At 40.9% G+C, this 21,273-nt stretch overlaps 1 protein-coding gene across 3 annotated transcripts in view; it reads right to left on the bottom strand.

The window, feature by feature from the left end:
* LRP6 (LDL receptor related protein 6) overlaps window positions 1–21,273 on the bottom strand; it is a 116,035-nt gene that overhangs the window by 26,383 nt on the left and 68,379 nt on the right. For all 3 annotated transcript variants that reach the window (XM_063153962.1, XM_063153961.1, XM_063153960.1), the window contains 5 exons: window positions 9,214–9,430; window positions 7,460–7,749; window positions 6,144–6,370; window positions 3,784–3,968; window positions 1,648–1,974 (listed from right to left, as the gene is read on the bottom strand). In XM_063153962.1, coding sequence (XP_063010032.1) covers window positions 1,648–1,974; window positions 3,784–3,968; window positions 6,144–6,370; window positions 7,460–7,749; window positions 9,214–9,430 — 1,246 coding nt within the window. The remainder of the gene's footprint in view (window positions 1–1,647; window positions 1,975–3,783; window positions 3,969–6,143; window positions 6,371–7,459; window positions 7,750–9,213; window positions 9,431–21,273) is intronic.

Raw genomic sequence — 21,273 nt, forward strand, 5'->3', positions numbered from 1 at the left:
GTGCAACAATCTGCCCAGCTTTTGGCTTTAAGACAACAGTTGGATGTCTCTATTCATGCATAATGTGGATGAGATACAATCTGTCTCTCTGTACCAGGAATCTCTTCACCCACTGACTAATGTGAATGACACCAGTGGAAATCAGCCATCCAGAGTTGCTGCCAAAATTATGAGAGCTTCACTGCAGCCAGTTATTGAGAGATGGATAAATTATTTGGTTAGAAACTAATTACACACAGCCTGAGGGGCCTTGTGGTTTGTATTCTGCACAACAATAAAGAAAAATGGGGCTTGGCTGCACTGAGATCAGGAACCAGACTGCTGGGGAAGCCATGGAGCCCAACCCATCCTCACTGAGGAAAAACACTTGTAGAGGTCTGAGAGTGGCCCACCTCAGCATCTCATCAGCCAGCAAACACAGCTACTGCAGAATGAAATCCTGACCTCATAAAAGCTGCACAAAGTCTGGAATCCAGACTAAAGTATCACATATCCTTTATGCCAGGCAAGACTAGGAAGATATAAGCAGATAAAAAAACAAGCAAGTAAGCACTTGAAGAGGGTCTGACAGAGACACAGAACCAAAACATTTTTGGCTTTTGTGTTTACACAGATGTAGCCAAGCCACTGGAAAAGTTCACTAACAGCCATTCTTCTTATTTAATTAAGATATTGGTATGTTGCAAGATTATTTTCTTGGGGTTTTTTTGCTTTCAACATCCTATGTTGTCTTAAAACTCAGTAAGATATTACTACAGGAAAACTGTAAAACTCTTCTTTCCTCCCAGTACAATGCTGGCATGGGTCACTAAACACATGTGCTCCTGCACTTCCTGTTCATTCCCTATGGCTTACTGTCAGAACCCAGGAAATTCCTCTGGCTGCCCTGGAGGACTCAAGCCTTGCCCAGGGGGCACAGAGACCTTGGCACAGAGCCCAAGACCCCTGTGCCTTTGATTTAGCCCTTGGAAAAAACAACCTTACCAACCTTATATGAAGAATTACAAGCCACGAAAGTTTAAGTAGAATGATAGTGAATTTATCACGGGGCAAAAAATAGATTTTTGGGGTTTTTAGAATGGGGGTTCAGGGGGAAGGCAGAGTGCCTCTTGCTGAGCAGACCTCGGCAGGACAGGAGAAAGAATTTTATAGATAAGATACAATAAACAACCTTGAGACTGAGAAATGAAGGGCTGGGAAAAGAGACTTTCTAACCTGTGACAGTGTTCACAGAGGTTTGAGATTGGGGAAGAGACGAGGATCTGACTCTGTTTCAGAAGGCTTGATTTATCATTTTATGATATATATTACCTTAAAACTATACTAAAAGAATAGAAGAAAAAGTTCTCATCAGAAGGCTAGCTAACAATAGAATAGAAAAGAATGATAACAAAAGTTTCTGTCTCGGACAGAGTCCAAGCTAGCTGACTGTGATTGGCCATTAATTAGAAACGACCACATGAGACCAATCACAGATGCACCTGCTGCATTCCACAGCAGCAGATAATCAATGTTTACATTTTATTCCTGAGGCCTCTCAGCTTCTCAGGAGCAAAAATCCTAAGGAAAGGATTTTCCATAACAGATGTCTGCAACACTAACCTATCTCAGGGTCACTATGAGCAGCTAGAGACCCCCATGGCTTACCACTGCAGGTCCTGTTGTCAGAGTTCAAGGAATAGTGAGCTGGGCAGCCACAGACAAAGCCTCCCACGGGGACAGCCAGGCACAGGTGGGAGCAGTGCCCGTTGCTGGAGGCACACTCGTTCCAGCCTGCCTGGCGGGAGGAGTGGAACACCAGGATGTCCATCACGTAATCCAGGTGGCCCTGGATGATGGTTCGGTTCTGCCCGCTGGTCTTGTTGGCGCGCTCGATGCTGCGGCGGCTCCAGTCTGTCCAGTAAATGTAATCCTGGTACTGGGTCAGGCCAAAGGGGTGAGGCAGATCGTCAGCTATGATCTCACGGTCCAGGCCTGTGTAAAACAGAAGGGACAGAAAATGGGGTTACGTGGGCACAAGCAGTGCACTGCTGAACGTGTCCCTGCCCAGAAAGGTTAGCACGCAATTACTTTAAAGAGTAAATGACAAAGTCATGGACAGCAGTCAAAAGGAATCTCAGCCTACCACAGAAATGTGCCAATCCTGCTTGCCATTCACAGAAAAATGTGCTTTACTGAAGAAAAAATGTCAATGCTGAAAGGTATGAGGGGTCTCAGAAAGATTCTGTCCGTCATGTCATGTCATATATGTCATGACGTGATAAACAATCTCCAACCACATTCCAAAGCAGCAAAACACAGGAGAAGCAAATGAGATAGTACTGTTTTCTTTTTCTCTAAGGCTTCTCAGCTTCCTGGGAGAAGAATCCTGGGCAAGGGGATTTTTCAAAAAATATAATGGTAACACCCTCCTTCCCAAACTGACAGGATGCCTCTCAATCCAATGCAGGATGCTGACATTGTATTTCCAGTTGAGCATCTCTTGCACCACACTTTCCCCACTGCTTATAAAAAGAAAATTGATATGAACTTAATGAAATACTCCATTGCATTATGAGAAAAATTAAATGTACAAGGCTAAAATAACTTGTCTATGGAATGTCACAACATTCCAGAGCAGCCAGAAAGTCAGGACAGGGAACAGCTAATTGTGTATACCATGGAAATGTTGAGAGATTTTAAGGAGCAAGAAATGGCAGGGGGAAATTATTTCAACTCTGTTTTATTAACTACTTCATTACCATAGTACCTCCTGCTGTGTGCTCACATAAAATGAACAGGAGATTATGAAGCACAAAGTCATTCCCTCTTTGCACACAGAAGTCAAGGATGCACAGCCCCACACTCTGCTGTCACCAGACACAGGCACAGGGAAAAAGAGGCTCTAATACTGTTTCCAATCCCACATTTCAGAGGGAAACATGCAGCAGGCCTCCACAGCACACCAAAATATATGAGAAGCTAAAGAAAAGCTTTTCTGTCACACGTAATTCCCATATTGCATTTTCCTATTTTGATCTTTTTCTAGCTTTGTTCCACTACTGCAAGCATACTGTTTAAAGTAGACTAACTCCTTTAGCATTAAATACTGGCTAATTAATAATGCTTAAATATTGGCTATTGTTAATGCAGTTCACTCCTGTGGGTGCTCAGAAGTTAAAACTAGGTACTGTGCAAATCTGAGAGGGCCTAGGTCCTCCACACAGTACTCGGAACAGTTAAAGAACAAAATATTCCACCACCATTTAGCTGCAATTACCAGTTTATAAAATCATCACAGACTCCAGCACAAGAGAACTCTCATGCTGATAAGCACTAGCCAGGAAAAGGTCCTCAACATGCAGGATACAGGGGGAGAAAATGTCTGAGGATACTAACAAAGATATAAAACCAAATTGTATTGAATTTCATGCTGAATAAGATGTTATCTTCTTTTCCTTTTTACCTTTTTAAGTATTTTCTAGTGCTCTTGAGAGTAGCATAACAAGACTCTCCAAAACACTGCAAGATGACATCTTTGTCCTACATACAACTGGAATTATGTACACCTTGTGTAATTTTAACTTTCTGAGATACCCAATCACAAGAAAATCGAGGCCTTGCTAACCACAGCGTCACATGAACATGAATTATAGAAGCAAACATTAAAGGCGTGTGAGGTTGGGAAATTTTATTTCTGTCTGATGATGTGTATCTTTGCATTATTTAAGCCACAATTTGCCACGAGGGAGCTGCAAAAAGCAGCATGGCCCTGAGGATGCTGCCCAGGGCTCTGGGGCTCACCTAACATGTTGGAGGACTCGATCAGGTTGGTGTCCAGGTCGGTCCAGTACAGGCGCCTCTTGGCGTAGTCGATGGTCAGGCCGTTGGCGCGTCCCACGTTTGGGACCAGCGTGGTCCTCTCACTGCCATCCATGGCAGCCCTGTCAATCTTGGGCTTGCCACCCCACTCAGTCCAGTACATGAACCTGGTTAGGACAAAAGAAAGAAAAATAATTGCATTCAATCCAAGAGAACTCAAGAGGAAAACCAAAACAAAAATCCTTAGAAAGCATAAGAGAAAAAGAAGAGCTGTAAATTCAAGCATTGTGCTAAATTAGGTTGGCTTTTTTTCCAAAGTGTAGTCAAGGTTCCTCAAAATGTTTCCAAGATCATTTTTTCCCACTTGGACCTGGATTTTCACCAGCAAGTTCTGTGTGACAACACTTTGCTAGTAACTAATCTGTGTATGTCATTCAAGAGGCAGAGGCTGGCAGGCAGGCACCTTCATTTATACCTGGTTATTTAGTAGGGTGTTTTTGCAGAGCACTTATCTTCTGTTTCTAGTCAGCTGTCTCTCAAATGAAGGAACAAAAAAAGGTAGATCTGCAGGGCACTTTTGTTAAAAGGTGCCACCACTCATGTCCACACAACTAAGTCATCACATGTACACAAGTGACTTACATCTCAGCCAAGACACACAAATCTGTGTGCAATTTCCACTAGAGCAAAAATACAATTATTACATACTCAAATACCAGCTTATGCCTCATCTGGAAGAAGGACAGACTTGCACATGTCTACATTTTCTTTAGGCACTGCACAGTAGAGTAGGATGTATACTTGTATATTATATACTTGATGGCTAGTTAGTCACTTCTTCCAAAATATGAGGCTGATACCATTCCAAAATAAAAGTGAGAAGCAGCTATCCAATATTTATACCTTTCAGTTTTAATAACTCTAATAACAACGCCCTGTGAAGCCTTTTAGTTCCAACCAACTGCACAATAGGAAAAGCTGCCTCAGACACTGATGATCAATGGGGAGAAGTTCACTGAACACCAGGAATACATGCAAACTTTTCTTAAAATTTTTGCAAGTACTTTGGCTACAAATTTTGCAAGTTGGATACAGCACGGAGCCAAGTGTTAGAATTGCCCCCAGGGCAGCAATGCCTTTAAAACTTTCATTTAAAGTATAACTATACTGTATATTTATATAAGTATACATAATATATAAGTATAGATAATCTATAAGTATACAGCTATACTATTGCTGTAAGGAAAAAGGGGAATTCTGACCCAAGTAATTTTTTTTCTGATCTGTGGTGTAGAGACAAAGCATTGAATGATGATAATCCTTGGGAAAAACCTACTTCCAGTGTAAAACTAAAATAATCCATCACAGCCTTTTGTTACAAATGAGTAACTGGATCTAAGAATCTGATGTGGAATTCTCATCCAGGCAACCCCTGGCACATCAGAGCTGAATCCAATCTAGGATCCCACTGGAGGTGACCATTGCCACCACCTTGTTGAAATAAAGGAGAAAGAATCTCTTTCAAGTTCTCTGCATTGCTGTAGCTCTCACAGCATGACTGGGAACTAGGATAATGTCATAACCCTTGTAAATGAAGTTCCTTCATTTGAAAAATAATGCAATATTGGTATAACCTCAAAAAAATTTTGCACTAATTAGTTATTGTCAAGTGAGGATTTCAGGGTAGAAGAACTATTTCAGAAGCTGAACAGTTAGCTTGACTTGCCCCATTCCTTCCTCCCTCTCCCTGTTTATTGCCCTACTTTTGCTATCACACTTCAATCCAACTGAGAAGTTTCCTCTCAGAAAATCTTTCATTTGGGGCATAGGTGAATACAATTGCTTCCATTCCTTCTCTGTCCTTCTTCCTTTGTCTGCACAAACGAAAAGGTTTCCTTATCTGAAGAAATAAATACCTTCCTTATGCTCAGACCATAAACTTTGCTCTCCCACCCTCAAATTAAATCATTTAATACCTTCATTGGACCCTAACTTGTGCTAAAAAGAATCCTAATTTCTAAAATGATAAATATATTCCTTTCAATGCTATAGTCCTTTTCTGATTAATGAATTTCATAAACCTAAAACTACTTTGATTCTGTGGTTAATTAAAAACTAAATATAAATCCCTTTCTAATGAGCTGCTCTGAATTTTTTTTTTTTTTAGTGTTTTTAATGATTATTCAGGACATTAAGAGTGTATTTCTCTAAATTACCAGGTTGTATTCCCCAGCTCAGTTCTCTCAGGGTTTACAGGCAGCACTTCACTACCATGCCCTAGAGGAAGCATGGCAATGTTGTTTTTCTCTGTTCACAAACACAGAATTAAACCAGCGAGTTACCCCTCGGCAGGGTCGAGCGCCAGCGCCCGGGGGCTGTCGAGATCCTTCCAGACGAGCACCTGGCGGTGCTGCCCGTCCAGCTTGGACACCTCGATCCTGTTGGTGCCAGTGTCAGCCCAGTACAAGTTCTTCCCCAGCCAGTCCACGGCCATGCCCTCGGGGTAATCCAGGCCAAACTCCACCACGTGCTCCAGCGCGCTGCCATTCATGAACGCTCTGCTGATGGTCTGCGGGGATGCAAAGATACACAGGCAAATTAGAGAACTTACCAGTCTGTCACTGTTTTCTTTGTTGGATTTTAAACACTTTCAGATTTTAGACATCTCATAGGAAAGAGGATCTTACAATATGCTACTTATTTGCAAAGCAAACAATGCTGCTATTCAGAAGTAATGATTTACTGTGCTCTGTGAATGTATTCTGTGTCAATTACAATAGCATTTCACTGGGGAAATAAATGGGATAACTAGTCTGCTTGAATTAAGCATCTACATGACAAAGTGACCTTAATAACTCAGTGCCAACTTCGAGGGGGAAATATTTTGGCTCTCCCAGGACTATACAAAAGCATCAATGTTATAGCACGGAACACTATTTAAAGCAGCCTAATGAAACAAAAGTGCAGGACAGAACAGCAAATAGAAGAAAACAACCAAACAACTGATGAGCTCAGTAGCTTCAGTACTGATGGCTAAATTTAATTTCACTAAACACAATCTCTTCCTGGACTTTTATTCAAAAGACTTTTTTAAACTCTGTTCTCAGGATCAGCCTGTGATAGCAGATACAGCCAGAATTCCATTTTAATAATATATTAGAGTTTAGGCATTCCCTGATAAGCCTGAAAATGTTAGAATAGTACAGAATTCTTTTGGCAAACATGGGCTACCTTTCCATGTCCTCAATATTTTTATCTGCATGCACTCCTCATACTCACAACCAATCAGAAGTTAACAAATCCCTGATTTTGGTTTACGTCCTAGTTTGAACACAACATGCTAATTATGCCAGTTTGTGACAGCAGGGCAGTTTACAGATCAGTCATCATCACTTATGCAGCTCAAAAGAATATCATGCTTAGGGAGTTCAGCCAAGTCACCTCTTGCAGACTCATTTAAACTCCATGTTTTTAACTACTATGATTCTCCAATTGCAAAAGTCCATAAGTTATTGTTGGCACATGTCTCAAGTCAGTTGCAGAAAATGTAATTTAAAACAAAACTCTTACATATCCCTTGAATTTTGTAAACCCCATTAATCAACCTACTCTTAAAGACCTCAAGGAGTATAACAGCCAACATTGGCTGAATCTCTACCTTCAGTGAAATGTCAGTCCAGTAAATGCGATTGTCTGTCACATCAAAATCCAGAGCAGAAGCCTCCTTGACTCCGGTGAGCGGGATAGCAACGTTGTTATTGTTGGTTTCGAGGGAGATGCGCCTGATGTCTGCTCTCCTGGAGAAGAGCAGGAAAGCTTCTGGCACAATGCAGGTCCTCATGTCACTGATGAGCTCCAGGCCGATGGGGCAGGCGCAGCGGAGCCCTTGGGGTCGGTACAGGCACAGGTGGCTGCAGCCCCCGTTGTCCTCTGCACAGGGGTTGGTACCTAAGCAGGCAGAGAGGAAAAGCAACCATTGCAAACTGCCTGCAGGTGAAAGGTGAACTAGTCCTCACATGCATCAGCCACACTATGAGTCCTCCAAGCAAACATGCAGTTTTTCTCCTTGTATTCTCTGATCAAATTATTTTTCATTCATTTCCTGTAATTTTTTAGACAGACCTTACTCTCCTCTCCTCAGGCCAAGAAACAAACCCAGCACTAGGGAAAGGGATCTGGGCTTCAGTAGCTACTGATGATCCCAATTCACAGCACAAACACTGAATACATGGTAGGTGTATGTTCTGCTGCCTTTTACAGTACGCTGGTCCTGCCACATACCCCCTTGCATTCCTGCAGGTAAAAAACTTGCAGAGCTATTTTCACATGCATTCAATGGTCTCTCCAGGATGCAAGTGAAGCAGCTCTTTGCAGTACTCACTTATGTACCTGCACATGCTGGAAATTGAACTAAGAGAGGCTTGGCACTAAGGAGTTCAATTGGCCAAGGAGTTGCAAAGAGGGCTCCATTCAAAACACGGTACCTTGGGGCATCAGCCACACAAAGATATGTATCAGCTACATTTTACTCCTTTCCTGCAGTACAATCCAGACACAACAGCAAGAGGCTGCAAGCCTTATCCATATAGCAGGATACTCAGGTACTGTGATGAGTTCTGTGATGCTACAATTATACTGCTACCAATGCTTGGATAGCCTAGGGTAGGCAAATTAAAGCTAGATACTGCTTTTTTACACCACAAGCACTACAGGGCAGAAAGCATGTCTAGGTTTTTTTAAAGATAATTTTCTAATATTAACATAAAAACTATTGAACACGCTAAAACTGACTCATTCTTAGCTTTTGCATACTGGGAGCACATGTTCAGCTTGATATTCTTCCAAGCTACAGAACTGAAGCTCCTCACAGAAGACCCAACCTATTGTATTTGCTGGGAAATGTCCCAACAAAGGCAGGAATGATGGGTCTGACTCCATGTTCTCAGAAGGCTAATTTATTATTTTATGATACTATATTATATTAAAGAATACTATACTATACTAAAGAATGCAGAAAGGATACTTATTAAATGCTAAAAAGCTAATAATGAAAACTCCTGACTCTTTCCAGAGTCCTGACACAGCTTGGCCCCGATTGGCCAATGAGTCAAACAACTCACACCAGAATCCAATGAAACAATCACCTATGTTTTGTGAAACAGATATATTCTAGATGAGCAAAACACAGGAGAAGCAAATGAGATAAGAATTGTTTTCTTTTTCTCTGAGGCTTCTCAGCTGGGCAAAGGGATTTTATCAGAGAATGCGAATACTACACTAACCCACCCACTCTATCAAGCTGCAGCCTGCATTGCCACAGGACTGAATTCTGCCCATTTCTAAAACTCTGCAGTACAGCAGTGCTGACATTTTCCATCCCATTGTCCCTTGGGTGATTAGCAGCCCACTCACCGATGACCTGGTGGACATTGGTGGCTTTCAGGCCCATCAGGTCGGGCAGCTGATCGATGATGATCTCCCTCTCTGCCGTGCACTTGTGCACGCGCTCAATGCTGCGCCTCTGCCAGTCTGTCCAGTAAATGTAGTCTCCCAACAAAGTGAATCCAAAGATATGAGGCAGCTTGTCCTCCACCAGGACTCTCCTGCCAGTTCCATCAGCATTCATGACCTAGGAATATAGACAAACTTTTTAGATTTATAGAATAAACCTGCCACTATTTGGAAGATGAACAAACTAGCTGCTTCATGCTCAGACTTCAAATTAAAAAATAATCTCCTATGCATTATAATGTCATCAATGTTACACAGCGCCCTAATAAAAAAGAAGAGACTCTTTATTAACAGGTACTTACTCTAAAAGCCTTATTTACAAAGTTAGTCTTGTAACCAGATCTTAGTGTGGAATTATGACACAACACTCGTTACCTTTGCTTTAGGAACTATTATTATGTAATAATAGTTACTTCTGTTATGACTCTCTCATTTCTGACACGAGTTTTGGTTCAGTTTTAAAGAGGAGTCACTGTGTTTTACATAAATGAAGACAAATTTATGGCCAAGGAGTTCTGGCTTAGCATCTTCTAGTCCACAGTCCCTCCCAAGTGACCTCTGCCCATATTACAGAGAGCATTGAGAGGAGACGCCACACAAATACCGGGAGGCAAACACTGAAGAAGATCCACAGAGTATATTTATATTCCCCAGTATATTTCTATTCCCCAGTCTGAATAAGGAACCAGTTTTACATTCTTCAAAATTAAGTACAGTAATTTTTTTTTTTTACTACAAGGAACAGCTGTGGTCTGTAAATAATTGCATGCCTTTGATCGAGACACTTGAATTTACTGTGTCATTTTTCTCTACAGCTAAAAAGGAGTAATACCTAACTTCCTCAGTGAGGCACTGAAAGGATTAATTAAACATATGTATGCATGTTCAGGTGATGGAGTGCCTTATGAATGCCAAGTATTATTATAAAATGTACCATACTGACAGGGGTAAAGAGTCCCATGTTTTAGGACAAGCTTAAAAATGGTTCAGTGCTGCAATTTTTCAGAAAAAAATCCTTCTGAAATACTTCTACTTGTTTCAAGGCCATAGCTTAAGTTTACAGTATGTATACCACTCTTCCAAAACCAGGAAAAAACCTCCAACCAACCTCACTATAAAAACTTTCAGAAAATGTGATTGATAAAATCCAAGGTAGCATGATAATCTCTGAAACATTAAAGCATCCTTCCCACCACCCAAGTATGTTCTAAGTGAATGACTGAAAAGGGGTGGTTTATTAAACCATTGTTTTCAAATCTCTCTCACTTATGGAACTGAGATAACCACAACCAAATCTATATGGCTTCCCATCCTTCCCATGGCTCAAATCCAAAGATTTATGCAATGACAACCTTCAGGATCAACTGGTTTAGTACCTCAAACTAGACTGATGATAGCTGGTGGCCAAAATATCTTCCCAGATCACAAGAAATGTAAAGGCTAGTTTGGAGCAACTCCTACCCAGACACGTATGAGAAGAGAGGAAAGGAATAGAGAAATGAAACTGAAACACACACCTTTCCCAGGACACAGTATAATAAAATATGTATAAATTCCCTTTAAAAAGTGGAAGAAATGCTATAATCTTAACAATAATTCAATTTCTCCTTAAAACTATACCTTGTCCAACTTCCCAACATTTTGGCACTTACTCTCAGTATATTAAAATAGGAACTGCATCTTTATGTGCACATTTCCCTAAAGGGACACTGCATATTTGCTGGATTGTAGGAATAAGCTCCATATTTACATTTGAAGAAAGGTCATCATTACTTGATGGAATTAGCTTATCAAAACCCTTCAGTCCAGCAGAATATACAGCATGCTCCTACAAATGCTCTAATGTCTCAAAAATAGATGACTTGTCTGTGGTGACTTGTTCCCCCTCCCCCTTAAACTACAGAGATAAGCCATTTGTTCGCAACTAATTAATACATGGCAATTAGTGCTTGCTGAGCAGACCAAGAAGATCCACGGAATGGAAGGATGTTGAAAAGTGAACCAAGTAAACCCACACAGTAATAAGCAATAAAACATCACCATCACAAAGTAGCATTTTTTAAAATTACATTTTTTTGCCTTGCATTTATAAAAGAAAGAAAATTCTTTATTTAAGGGAGTGCTTAACTACTGACAAAGAAAATTAAGTTGGAAAGTGTGGGGTGTGAGATGAACTTTCTTTGGCAAACTTTAAGAGCTGTTTAAATAAGCTTCCCCCTGTAGTGAAAAGAGTCAGTAAAAGAGAAGGGACTTAAGGATTAAGTATCTGCTTTTAATGAATTTTTGGTTATACACATAAAGGCTATTTTGAAAGACAGCTTTACACCTCCTAGACAAAACAAGCACCTTTCTGTAAAAGTATTTACACATATCTGCCATTCTGCTCCCACTGCAATTTTACCTGATATACACATATACACACATATATGGTAGCAGCCATATATGTGTGTGTGTGTATATATATATATAGATAGATAGATATATTTCAAACATATACATATAATTTTTTTTTTCCATGGCACCATGTTGTCTGCACTGACTTTGGCTGCCTGTTAGGTGACTTCAATAGAATTACATCCATTGGCTACAGAATGGAAGAGTCTGGTGTAAGGCAGAAGGGAAGTGGCAAGGGATGTAGGGGTGATACATACAAGAAGAATAAAGCAAAAAGGAACAATCACCTAACAACCAGTTTCAAGGGATTTCAGCATCACCTTTTCACACACTCAAACTCAGACAACAACCAAGTCCCAGGCTATAATCTTTGCTGGATTCCTCCCCCTTCCTCAGCTCCACATGGATGAGGCTCCTCACAGTGAAGCTCCACAGAATCTCCCACACAATAAACCCACCTTCAGCTGCTATGAGGCAGTGTCTCCAGAGCTTTATGCTGCTTTTAACCACAATGTGGTGTGAGTTTCACATTCTGAGGCCATTCTGAATACTGCAAATCACACTGAGAATATAGGCTACAACAGGAAACAGATGTGGTGTAACCACAAACACCATCTTTACTGAAAGAGCGAGTAGTTCCATGAAAAAAACCCTAAAAGTGCAAAAATTAAATGGCCTCAGACAAAATACCAGATCTCCTGCTTGAAGAATAAGGGCTTTGTTTATCCTACAACAATAATGAATGCAAACCTATAGTCTCATGAACACACAGCTTATTCAAAGTAAGTGAATTACTGCTGAGAATGTAGTCACATTTTAAAATGCTGTACTTAGTGATCAGCAGAAACAATAAAATAACAACTTTGAAGCACTACTTCTAATTTAAAGTTACAGTCTGGAATGAACAGTGACATATTCTAAGGGTCTTTCTTGTTAGAAAGATACCTTGCATTTAATTCACTTCTAAGTAGCAGTAATCACTGGGATAAATAGGCTAATGCAGTGAATTTACCTTTCTGATAATCTGGGATTTGAATATATGGCAGTTTAAACTTGTCACTTGACTGCTTTAGGTCTAGAGTTTCATCACGAAATCTATCTCATTTATGAAAACCATGTTCAGCTCTGCATAGAGCTTGTGCTGGGGCCCTGGCAGCACTGCAGACTAGCAGTCCCCTCAGGGGCAGTGCACCAAGGGCAGGAGACAGTGAGCAGATGTGACAGGTTTATGTGCACTGCACTGAGGAGATGCCATCACAGAAAGGGTCTGTCCCTACCAGGGATGCTGAGCTCAGCACCAAACTAAGAGCTCAGTCCTACAAGGTGTCAAGACTGAGATGAAGGTGACAAGTTAAGATCTTTCATCTTAACTCATAAGCACAGATGAATGTTCAGTACAGAAGCACAACATCATAGACCAGTCCAGGTTGGAAGAACCCCTGAAAGATCATTTGGTCCATTTTTTTGTGGGAAAGAAGCCTAGATAAGATTATCCAGCATCCTATCCAGTTACATCTTAAAAACTTCTAGTAAGGGACTCCACTACATGCCTCAGTAAACTATTTATTTCTTATATTAAAATGAAACCTCCCTCAAGGCACCTTATACCAGTTGTGCCTGTCCTCTCCAAGGTGGCACCATCCATGTACCAGGAGCGCCTCCCTCCTCCTCCGTGAGCACTGGATAAATGTGAGCCTTCTCTTCCCCATGGACAAAAGACCAAACCCTTTCTGTCTTTCCTCACAGGGTGGGATCTCATCATTCCTTTAGGTGCTCTCCACTCTCCCTGCAGCTCTGTTGGATTTGGGGACCAGAGCTAGACACATCCCTGAGTGGGATATCAATGTGCCTATGGATGCAGCCCAGGACCCTGTTTGTCTTCACTGTACATCATTTGCCCTCAGTAAACCTGCATTGGCTTGTCCCAACCCCCTGCTTCCTTTGCCTTGCAGGTTTCTAGGAGAACTCTCTCCAGGGATTGGAATAACACTAATGGGCCTGGAGCTTCCCAGCTCCTCTTTTGGATGTACTTGTAAATGATCAGAGGGCAGGTTAAATATTATGCATGCTAAGCTCTGTCTCTGGCTGACAGGAGCAGAGGAAGTCAACAATCAATGAAAACTTATAAACAACACCTGGTAACACTATGTTCAAAAAATAGATTACTTATGAGCATGGAATAGGCCTCTGTGATGGACTGTAAGTCCCCAGCTACACTACAAGATGTTGCCAAAACATTATTTCTTTCACAGACACACATCAGTAAAACAAAAATCCAAAACGAACAACTCTTCCAGTAAAATCCATATGCTCCTCTAATTTCAGATACTTGAACCCAAGCCCTGATTTTTGAAATCAACAGCCTGCTTTTGGACAAATACCTCAGCCATTACTGATTTCTGAACTTCAGCATCTTTACCAGCACCACCTTACTCATCATCAGAGAGGCCAGAAGACCTCAGTTAATATGCAGGACCTCAACTGCTCTGCTCAAGTACTACTGCCATCACTGCCCCAGCTCTACAACATTTTTATCAGGCATCACAGCTGGAAAGCATCTTCCCCCACTGAGTCACAGGAAGGATGCAATTGTAGCATTCACCTTTCTTCTGGAAGGAAAAGGAATTAGAAAGACTTCTGAACCCTTGGCATAACAAACACTACATAAATAAGATTTATTTGGTTAAAGAAATTTGAGCAGCATCTCTCTTAAAAATAACTCTAAAAGATAGCTGGAATGCCTTATAATCATTATATTTGCATTTTTTGGACTGGGTTTAAGAACAATGTATTTTCAACTTCTCTAAGACAGACTGGAATGATTTCACTGTTATGACTGCAGCAATATCATATAATTAACACATGTATTTACTGCAAAACAGCTGCTCTAAGAGAGAAACAAAGAGATATCTTGTCTAAATTTCCAATTTTATTAATCAAAAAAGTCTTGATTAACTATACTCTCTTTAAGTGAACAACTGAAGCTTTCAACTCAGTTTGAAGAAATCATTCTGTCATTGTCATTTATTTACTATTAACAGCATTCCTCCTCAATTTTAAAACATTAAGGAATGAAATGGGAAGTCCTCTCTTCATTGTGGTGAAATGCTGAGGAATCAGCAGAAAATCAGCAGAAGGGATCCCTGGAACCCTTTGGATTTGCTTCAGAAACCAAATGCCTCCAGCCAAGTCCATGATTTCTTACTGTTAATTATTTTATAATAGCTGTTAACAATTCCTAATTTAACAGTTCCTCAGCACCCTCAGTTTCCTTTAGAGCTCCAACAATTTTTCCAAAGAATTCAAAATATATTTTTTCTGACCATGGATAATATCCTAATAGGACTGCCATGAAGATGAATATGTACAAACAGTCCAGAGATAACTTCATAAATACCCTTTCTATCAGGCTACACACACTCTGTTAACTAATTTCTTTCACAATAGGACGAACTCCTTAGTTCACTGACCAATGCCAACAGCAGAAATGTTTTAGAAACAAATGGTTCAGTTTTTAAAGAAATGGTTAAAGTCAGGTAAAGTTACAAGTAGGCAAGGAAAAGATTTTAGAACCATTGTGACAATCACAGATGACATCTAGGCAATCACATGCAATACAAAAGAATCCCTGCATTTGTAAAGAACAGGCCAACACAAAAAAATGAGCCAAAATTACAAATAAGATGAGAAGAGAGAAGGAGCTCCTCTGAAAAGATTCAGTGGTAAAACAGGTGACTAAAACCACTTTACTACAGAGATTAATTTTGGTATGTAATCCATAGGGTGGAGAGGCAGCAGTCAGGGAGTGTTCTGTTACCTGGCCATAGGCTGTGGGGGCAACAAAGAAAATTAATGACTGCATTTTGCAACTTACTATTTAGCAACTAATACCTGTGGGCAGCTGCACAAAACACTCTGGAGAATGTAAACCAGACCAGCCAAGCCCAACCTGAAACCTCACAGTGGGTTTGGGGGAACAGTTTTACAAGCTCAGCACAGCAACTCCTGATGCTCTTGCATGTGGGCAAAAGCCTCTGTGCTCTTCTTTCCCAAGGTTCTTTCCTTCAATGCCTTGCCCCAGAAACTTATTTTTCATTTGTTCTCTATCCTGATGTTTTCCAGACTCTTTAATAAGTGACTATAATTGTTTTTTCATAGAGGGGAAAAAATGTTGAAAGTTTTCTACTGTTTTACCAAGTCCAAGTTGCTCAGGCAATAGTGCAGTGAGAGACTCAGCCAGTTATGGGACAGTTTTCACCTTTGGTGGCAGTAAGCTTTCAAGCTGATTCAGTTGCTCCTATTCCCTAAATCACTTTGATTCCAAGGGTCTTGCATGTCCAAGAGCTTGGTTTTCCACCTTTTTCCACAGGCTCTTTGCCACACTACAAGATGATGCATGGTACCAGAAAAGATGTTCAGGTTAAGACTACAAAATCTCCCAGCAAAGTAAGAAGCCTGTGTGAAAAAGCTAAATCATTATTGAGAGTGATTGGAGGTGAATACTTCCAAAGAAGCCCAGGTCCAAGATCAGTACCAGGTTTTGCACACTAATGCAACTCAGCTTGTGAAAAGGGGAAAAAAACAAAGCCAGAATTTCGGAGACTAAGGGATGATAGTGGACAGACAAACAGAACTCAGCTGAATCAGAAACACAGACAATAGCTCAGTATCTCTTCACATTGCTCCCCAGCTTGCCATAAAATATCTGATGGCAGACTCAGCTGAGCTGATGACTCTGGTTGGGTTGGTTGGAGGGATTTCAGTGTTTTGCCTTAGGTAACTGATACTGGCTGCTAGCAGAGGCTTGTTGCTTTCTAGGTGAGACAGCTGGGTAAACCAAAATACAATTTCCTAACTCCAATGTGAAAAATCTGGGAAGCATCCATGACATATAAATGTAGATCCAACAGTTATACTCCAATCAGCTGCATGCTGGGCCATGGGGACCATGAGGCTTTCAGAGCTATCAGCAGCAAACCAGCACTGCTCATCTTTTAGCAAAGGTTGTGAGAAATGTCTCTCAATTCCCAGTGTGAGCCAGTCAGCACAACTTTCTGCTCAAATGTGTCTCAAGCATGGGTACTTGCCTCTGACATGGTGATTCCAGGCTCTCCTTAGAGGTAACAGGAAAAAAACCAGTGCTTTTAGAGTAGGACTCATCTAATCTATTCTAAACATTTATAGTGTGGAAGTGCTGATTTCCAACATTTTCATAAAGGAATTTAAATGAGCTGAATGTGTCTACATCTCATGAGCTGAAATTACAGATTTCAGGATGAACTGCAGATCTGTGACAGAAGAACTATTTGAAAACTGAATGCCAAAAAATCTTTTCCACATAATTTTTAGGGCAGTAATTTCACTTAGAAAAATACCATGTTTGGTACTCAGATCAGAGGGTCAAGTTACTCTTGGGCAGGAGTTCTGGCTCCATTTCCCCAAAAGCTTCCCTCAGAAGCCTCTTTGGTAGGAACTTCTCCCTGTCCCATGAAGCACAACAGCCTGGGATAACAGATTCCCTCAGGACTTCTTGGAGAACTCCTCAGCAGAAGTGGCTTGCAATGTAAGGTCTCAGTCTCAATCATCATACTTTTCACATCTGAATTTTGTTTGGGTAATCCCAATTAATCAAAAGTAATAAAAAGTTAACTTTTATTGTTCCAAATTTGAAACTAGCATGGATGTTTTAAATGTTTTTTATTTTTGCATTAAAACACTGGCGGTTGACTAAATGATCTCTAGAGGTCCCTTCCAACCCTCACAACTCTATGATTCTGTGAAAAGGTACATCTCTAAGTGATAATTCTGTAGCCCCATGTTCAAAAGTCAAAGCAAAAAAAGAGATTTTTTAAAAGAAATAGTAACAAGCTTACCAGTTAGGTCCTAACTCAGCATAGGAGTCCATGACAAGGGACCATTCAAATCCTTATATTCAGCTCTGCAACAGCCAGGAGACCTTACTAATAAGTTGTCTGTGGCTGCCATTTGTTTGCTTTTTAATAAAGTTTTACTATCTTGGTCAACTTCACAAAATTTCATTCAGAAGTTCAAAAGAAACCTGTCAAATGCAAACTACACCAAGTATAAACTAATACTGGTTTGGGTTTTTTTTTTAATAAATCCTTACTCTACTACTAATTTCAAAAATCTATATTTTTTCTTACTACAGGCTTAGTAGGTGTTAAGAAATAGCTGGAAATACCCCAACAAAGTAAGTTTTAAATTTCTGACACTGGGATGGAGTACAGGGATCTGTCCCTACGCTCTACAGTACATACTTGTTTTTTGTTGAATGAAATTCCCAAGTGCAAAGCAAAAGTAAACAGCAAAAGCAACTTCAGGTATTTGTTTCAACTACCTTACTTCTCATACCTGCAAAAGTTTAATGCAAGTACACAAAAGCAGTTGTGTTCAAGGACTAGGAATATAATGGATTTTGCTTCTCAATTTTCAAACCTGTGCTTCAAGTAGGCTGGATGGGGTAGGATCAGTAACCAGGCTTGCAAGTCATCAGCATTTCACAGCACAAAGAATAATGGTATGAGACAAAAAATTCCCAGTCAGAAAATAATTGGTGTATACTTAGAAAACAAAATTTCCTTATTAGGGTGGCAGTAAAATTGAGGGAGTTGTCATCGGAGGAAAATATAGCCCTGCAATTTCAGGATTAAAATATGAATTGGAGCATTCTCTACATGCCAGACTATTAGCTTCTAGGTCAAAGACAAAAATGTCCTCTCTGTTCAAGATTTCTGTGCTCTATAAAGTCTTAGCAGCATCTGCTTTTCTGTTGTCCAGCAAGGCTGAGTTCTGAACACTGGTGTGTACTTAGGCTGAAAAACAGCAGGATGTAGTACTTTCCATATTAATCATGAGGATTACAGACAGTAATGCCAGGCACAGCTAATAGATTTGGGAATGCACAAACACTTCAAGTTGGAGCTGCACTTAAAAACCACCAGATAAAGGTTGGATCTGAGCAGGAGGGACATCCTTTCTCTACACTCACCACTAGTAGGTGTTAGTGGGCGCCATCTCCGGCTCTGAGAATGGAGAATACAAGAGGATGAATAAAGAAAAACGAAGCAGAGATTGAAAAACTATGAGAAATCAGCCATATCATCATGACTTCCCCTTAACACACACAGCCACACATGCAGGCAGCCATTTCTAATTGCTTTATCAATACCAGCTTTGCTGACCATTTAAAAATCCAACCTATGCTTTAAAACAGGTAGTGTACGTGCCAGGAACACAAATGTTCACCAGAGCAGCAAAACACAAGACCAATTCAACAGAGCAGATCATACATTTTTAACCTCATAGCACGGCAGGAAAATGCTTTAAACCTGTAGCAAGTCAATGAGAATCTTCCCCACTGGTAAGCACAATAGCAGCCATCCATTTCAATAGAAGTTTATCAGCAGTGAAACCTGACCGAGATAAATGACGAAGCTGTTGAGCCACAGCCTGCTTCTGCCTGCTGCAGGCTGCCAGATAAAATGGGAACAAAAGCTCCCTGCTGTACCCCCTACCAGTCTCCATTAACCCCTGCTGATGCTTTATTATCGTCTGGGGGCTCCAGAACAGCATAGCATGAATCAGTGGGTAAAAAATAAATAATAAAAGCTCCTATGTAGCACAAACAAACCAGAAATGTGGCTTGTAAGAATGGTATTCGGTTTGGTACCCCTGCAACTGAATAAGGGTTCTGAGGAATCCCACATGCAAAGGCGAGAAAAATGAGAAAAATCACAAAGTATGTAAAATCATGTATGAAAAAGGCAATAAAGGCAAGTACACAAATGCATTTCTCCTGCTTTTACCCCCCTTTTCAACCTTACACAAACACATGAAGCAAAGCAGGGACCAGGGATTTTATTCTGTTGCCTTCATGTCCAATTCCAAGTTTCATCTTTGGAACCTGTCACAAACACCTTTGTTTGCTGCACCTATGCCAGTGTCCTTTCTTCAAATATAAGTTTAAAACATTTACTGAAGGCCAAAGCATCTTCTATTACACAGATATTAAAAAATGGACGGTGAGGGCATGGAAAGTGCAGCAAATCTCCTCAAGATTCCTGGTTGCCATTGGAGAGTAGGCAGTGTGAGCAAACTTGAAATGTTAGTAGTATTTTAGCTATCACAGATTAAGATAGGAATGCACATTTAGCAAAGGCCACCTGGTTAGCTAACACCAGAGGCTCTACCAGTCCAGCTGGCCCTGCCCAATCAAAATCTCCACTGTAGAAGGGGATAAAGTCCTTGTGGTGCCTATCAGGAATGTATTAGGGAAGACAGTTTGGATCAGCTCTGCCTCAAGCAAAGGCAAACCCATCTGTGGGGTTGTTTTTGTTCAAGACTGGGGTGCACTTGGTGGGTGATGTGGAAACAAAATGGGCACCTCAGGGGGATTTATTTTTTGGGTGAGAACTGTGTGTGATGTTGAGCTGTATAATATTGGTTGCTGAATGACACTGTCGCTGCATGCCATAACTCCATGGACAATGAGGATGGACTGCTCCCGACACACCAGTCATGAGCTCCTGATGTAATTTGCAACCAGTCAATGCCACAAGAGTCCTCTTGTCCTAGAAGACACTTGGGACAGATAGAACCCACAGCCATGGACTTAATTAACTCAACAGACATCTTGGGGGGATGGCCATTGACTACAGAAATGAAAGCTATACTTTGAGTGTGTATATATACATGTATACATGATGGACATGGTATAAAATAAGGGGTAGGACATGTCCTGGTTCTGGCCAGGACAGGATTAACTTTTGCAGTAGTCAGAAGGGGGCATGGCCAGGAGCTGGAGGTTGTTCTGTACCCCCTAAACTCATGCTGGGAATGGGGAAAAGGGATTCTCTTTCAGGGAGAAGGGGTTCCTTCAAATTGAGGAAGCACGGCAGAGAGAGCCATCCAGTTTTTTCTCTTGTCAGGAACAGTCTGAATGAATCATTTCTTTCTGTCATTACTATTGTGCTGTTACTGTTAGTTTTCTTATCTCCTCGCTGTTTTCAGTAAATTATTCTTATCTCAACCAGTGATCTCTGCTTTTTGTGCCTCCAATTCTCCTCTCCATCCTGTGGGGAGAAGCAAGAGGTGTGTGGTTTGGAGAGTCTCGATGGGAGCACTAAACTGGGGAGCCCCATTCCTTAATCATGACAGGTGTGGATAAAAATAAAATCCCCTTTAGACTGAACCATTCCCTTGGATAGACACCCCCACTGCATCCTACAGAGCCCTTCCATGCTTTACTCACTGCAGAAGCCACACTGAACATGTGTGCTGAACACCACCAGGGTCACTGATTTTCGGCCCTTTCTGCCCCTCTGAAGGGCAGTTAGCAAGCAGCAACATTGCATCTAAGGAAGAACATGACAGAATGGCCTCAGCAAGCAGAAGAGAGGCTGTATGGGTTCCATCCAAAGGTCTACCCATCCCAGTAGCCTTTCTCAGAGAATAATCAACACTTACAGAACTGCATAACTGAAATGCATACAGAAACTTTTCAAGAAGTCTCCTTTCTTCTACAGCAATTTACAGTTCAGTGATTTG

The sequence above is a fragment of the Melospiza melodia genome, chromosome 4 (genome assembly GCF_035770615.1).
Source record: "Melospiza melodia melodia isolate bMelMel2 chromosome 4, bMelMel2.pri, whole genome shotgun sequence".
NCBI lineage: Eukaryota > Metazoa > Chordata > Aves > Passeriformes > Passerellidae > Melospiza > Melospiza melodia.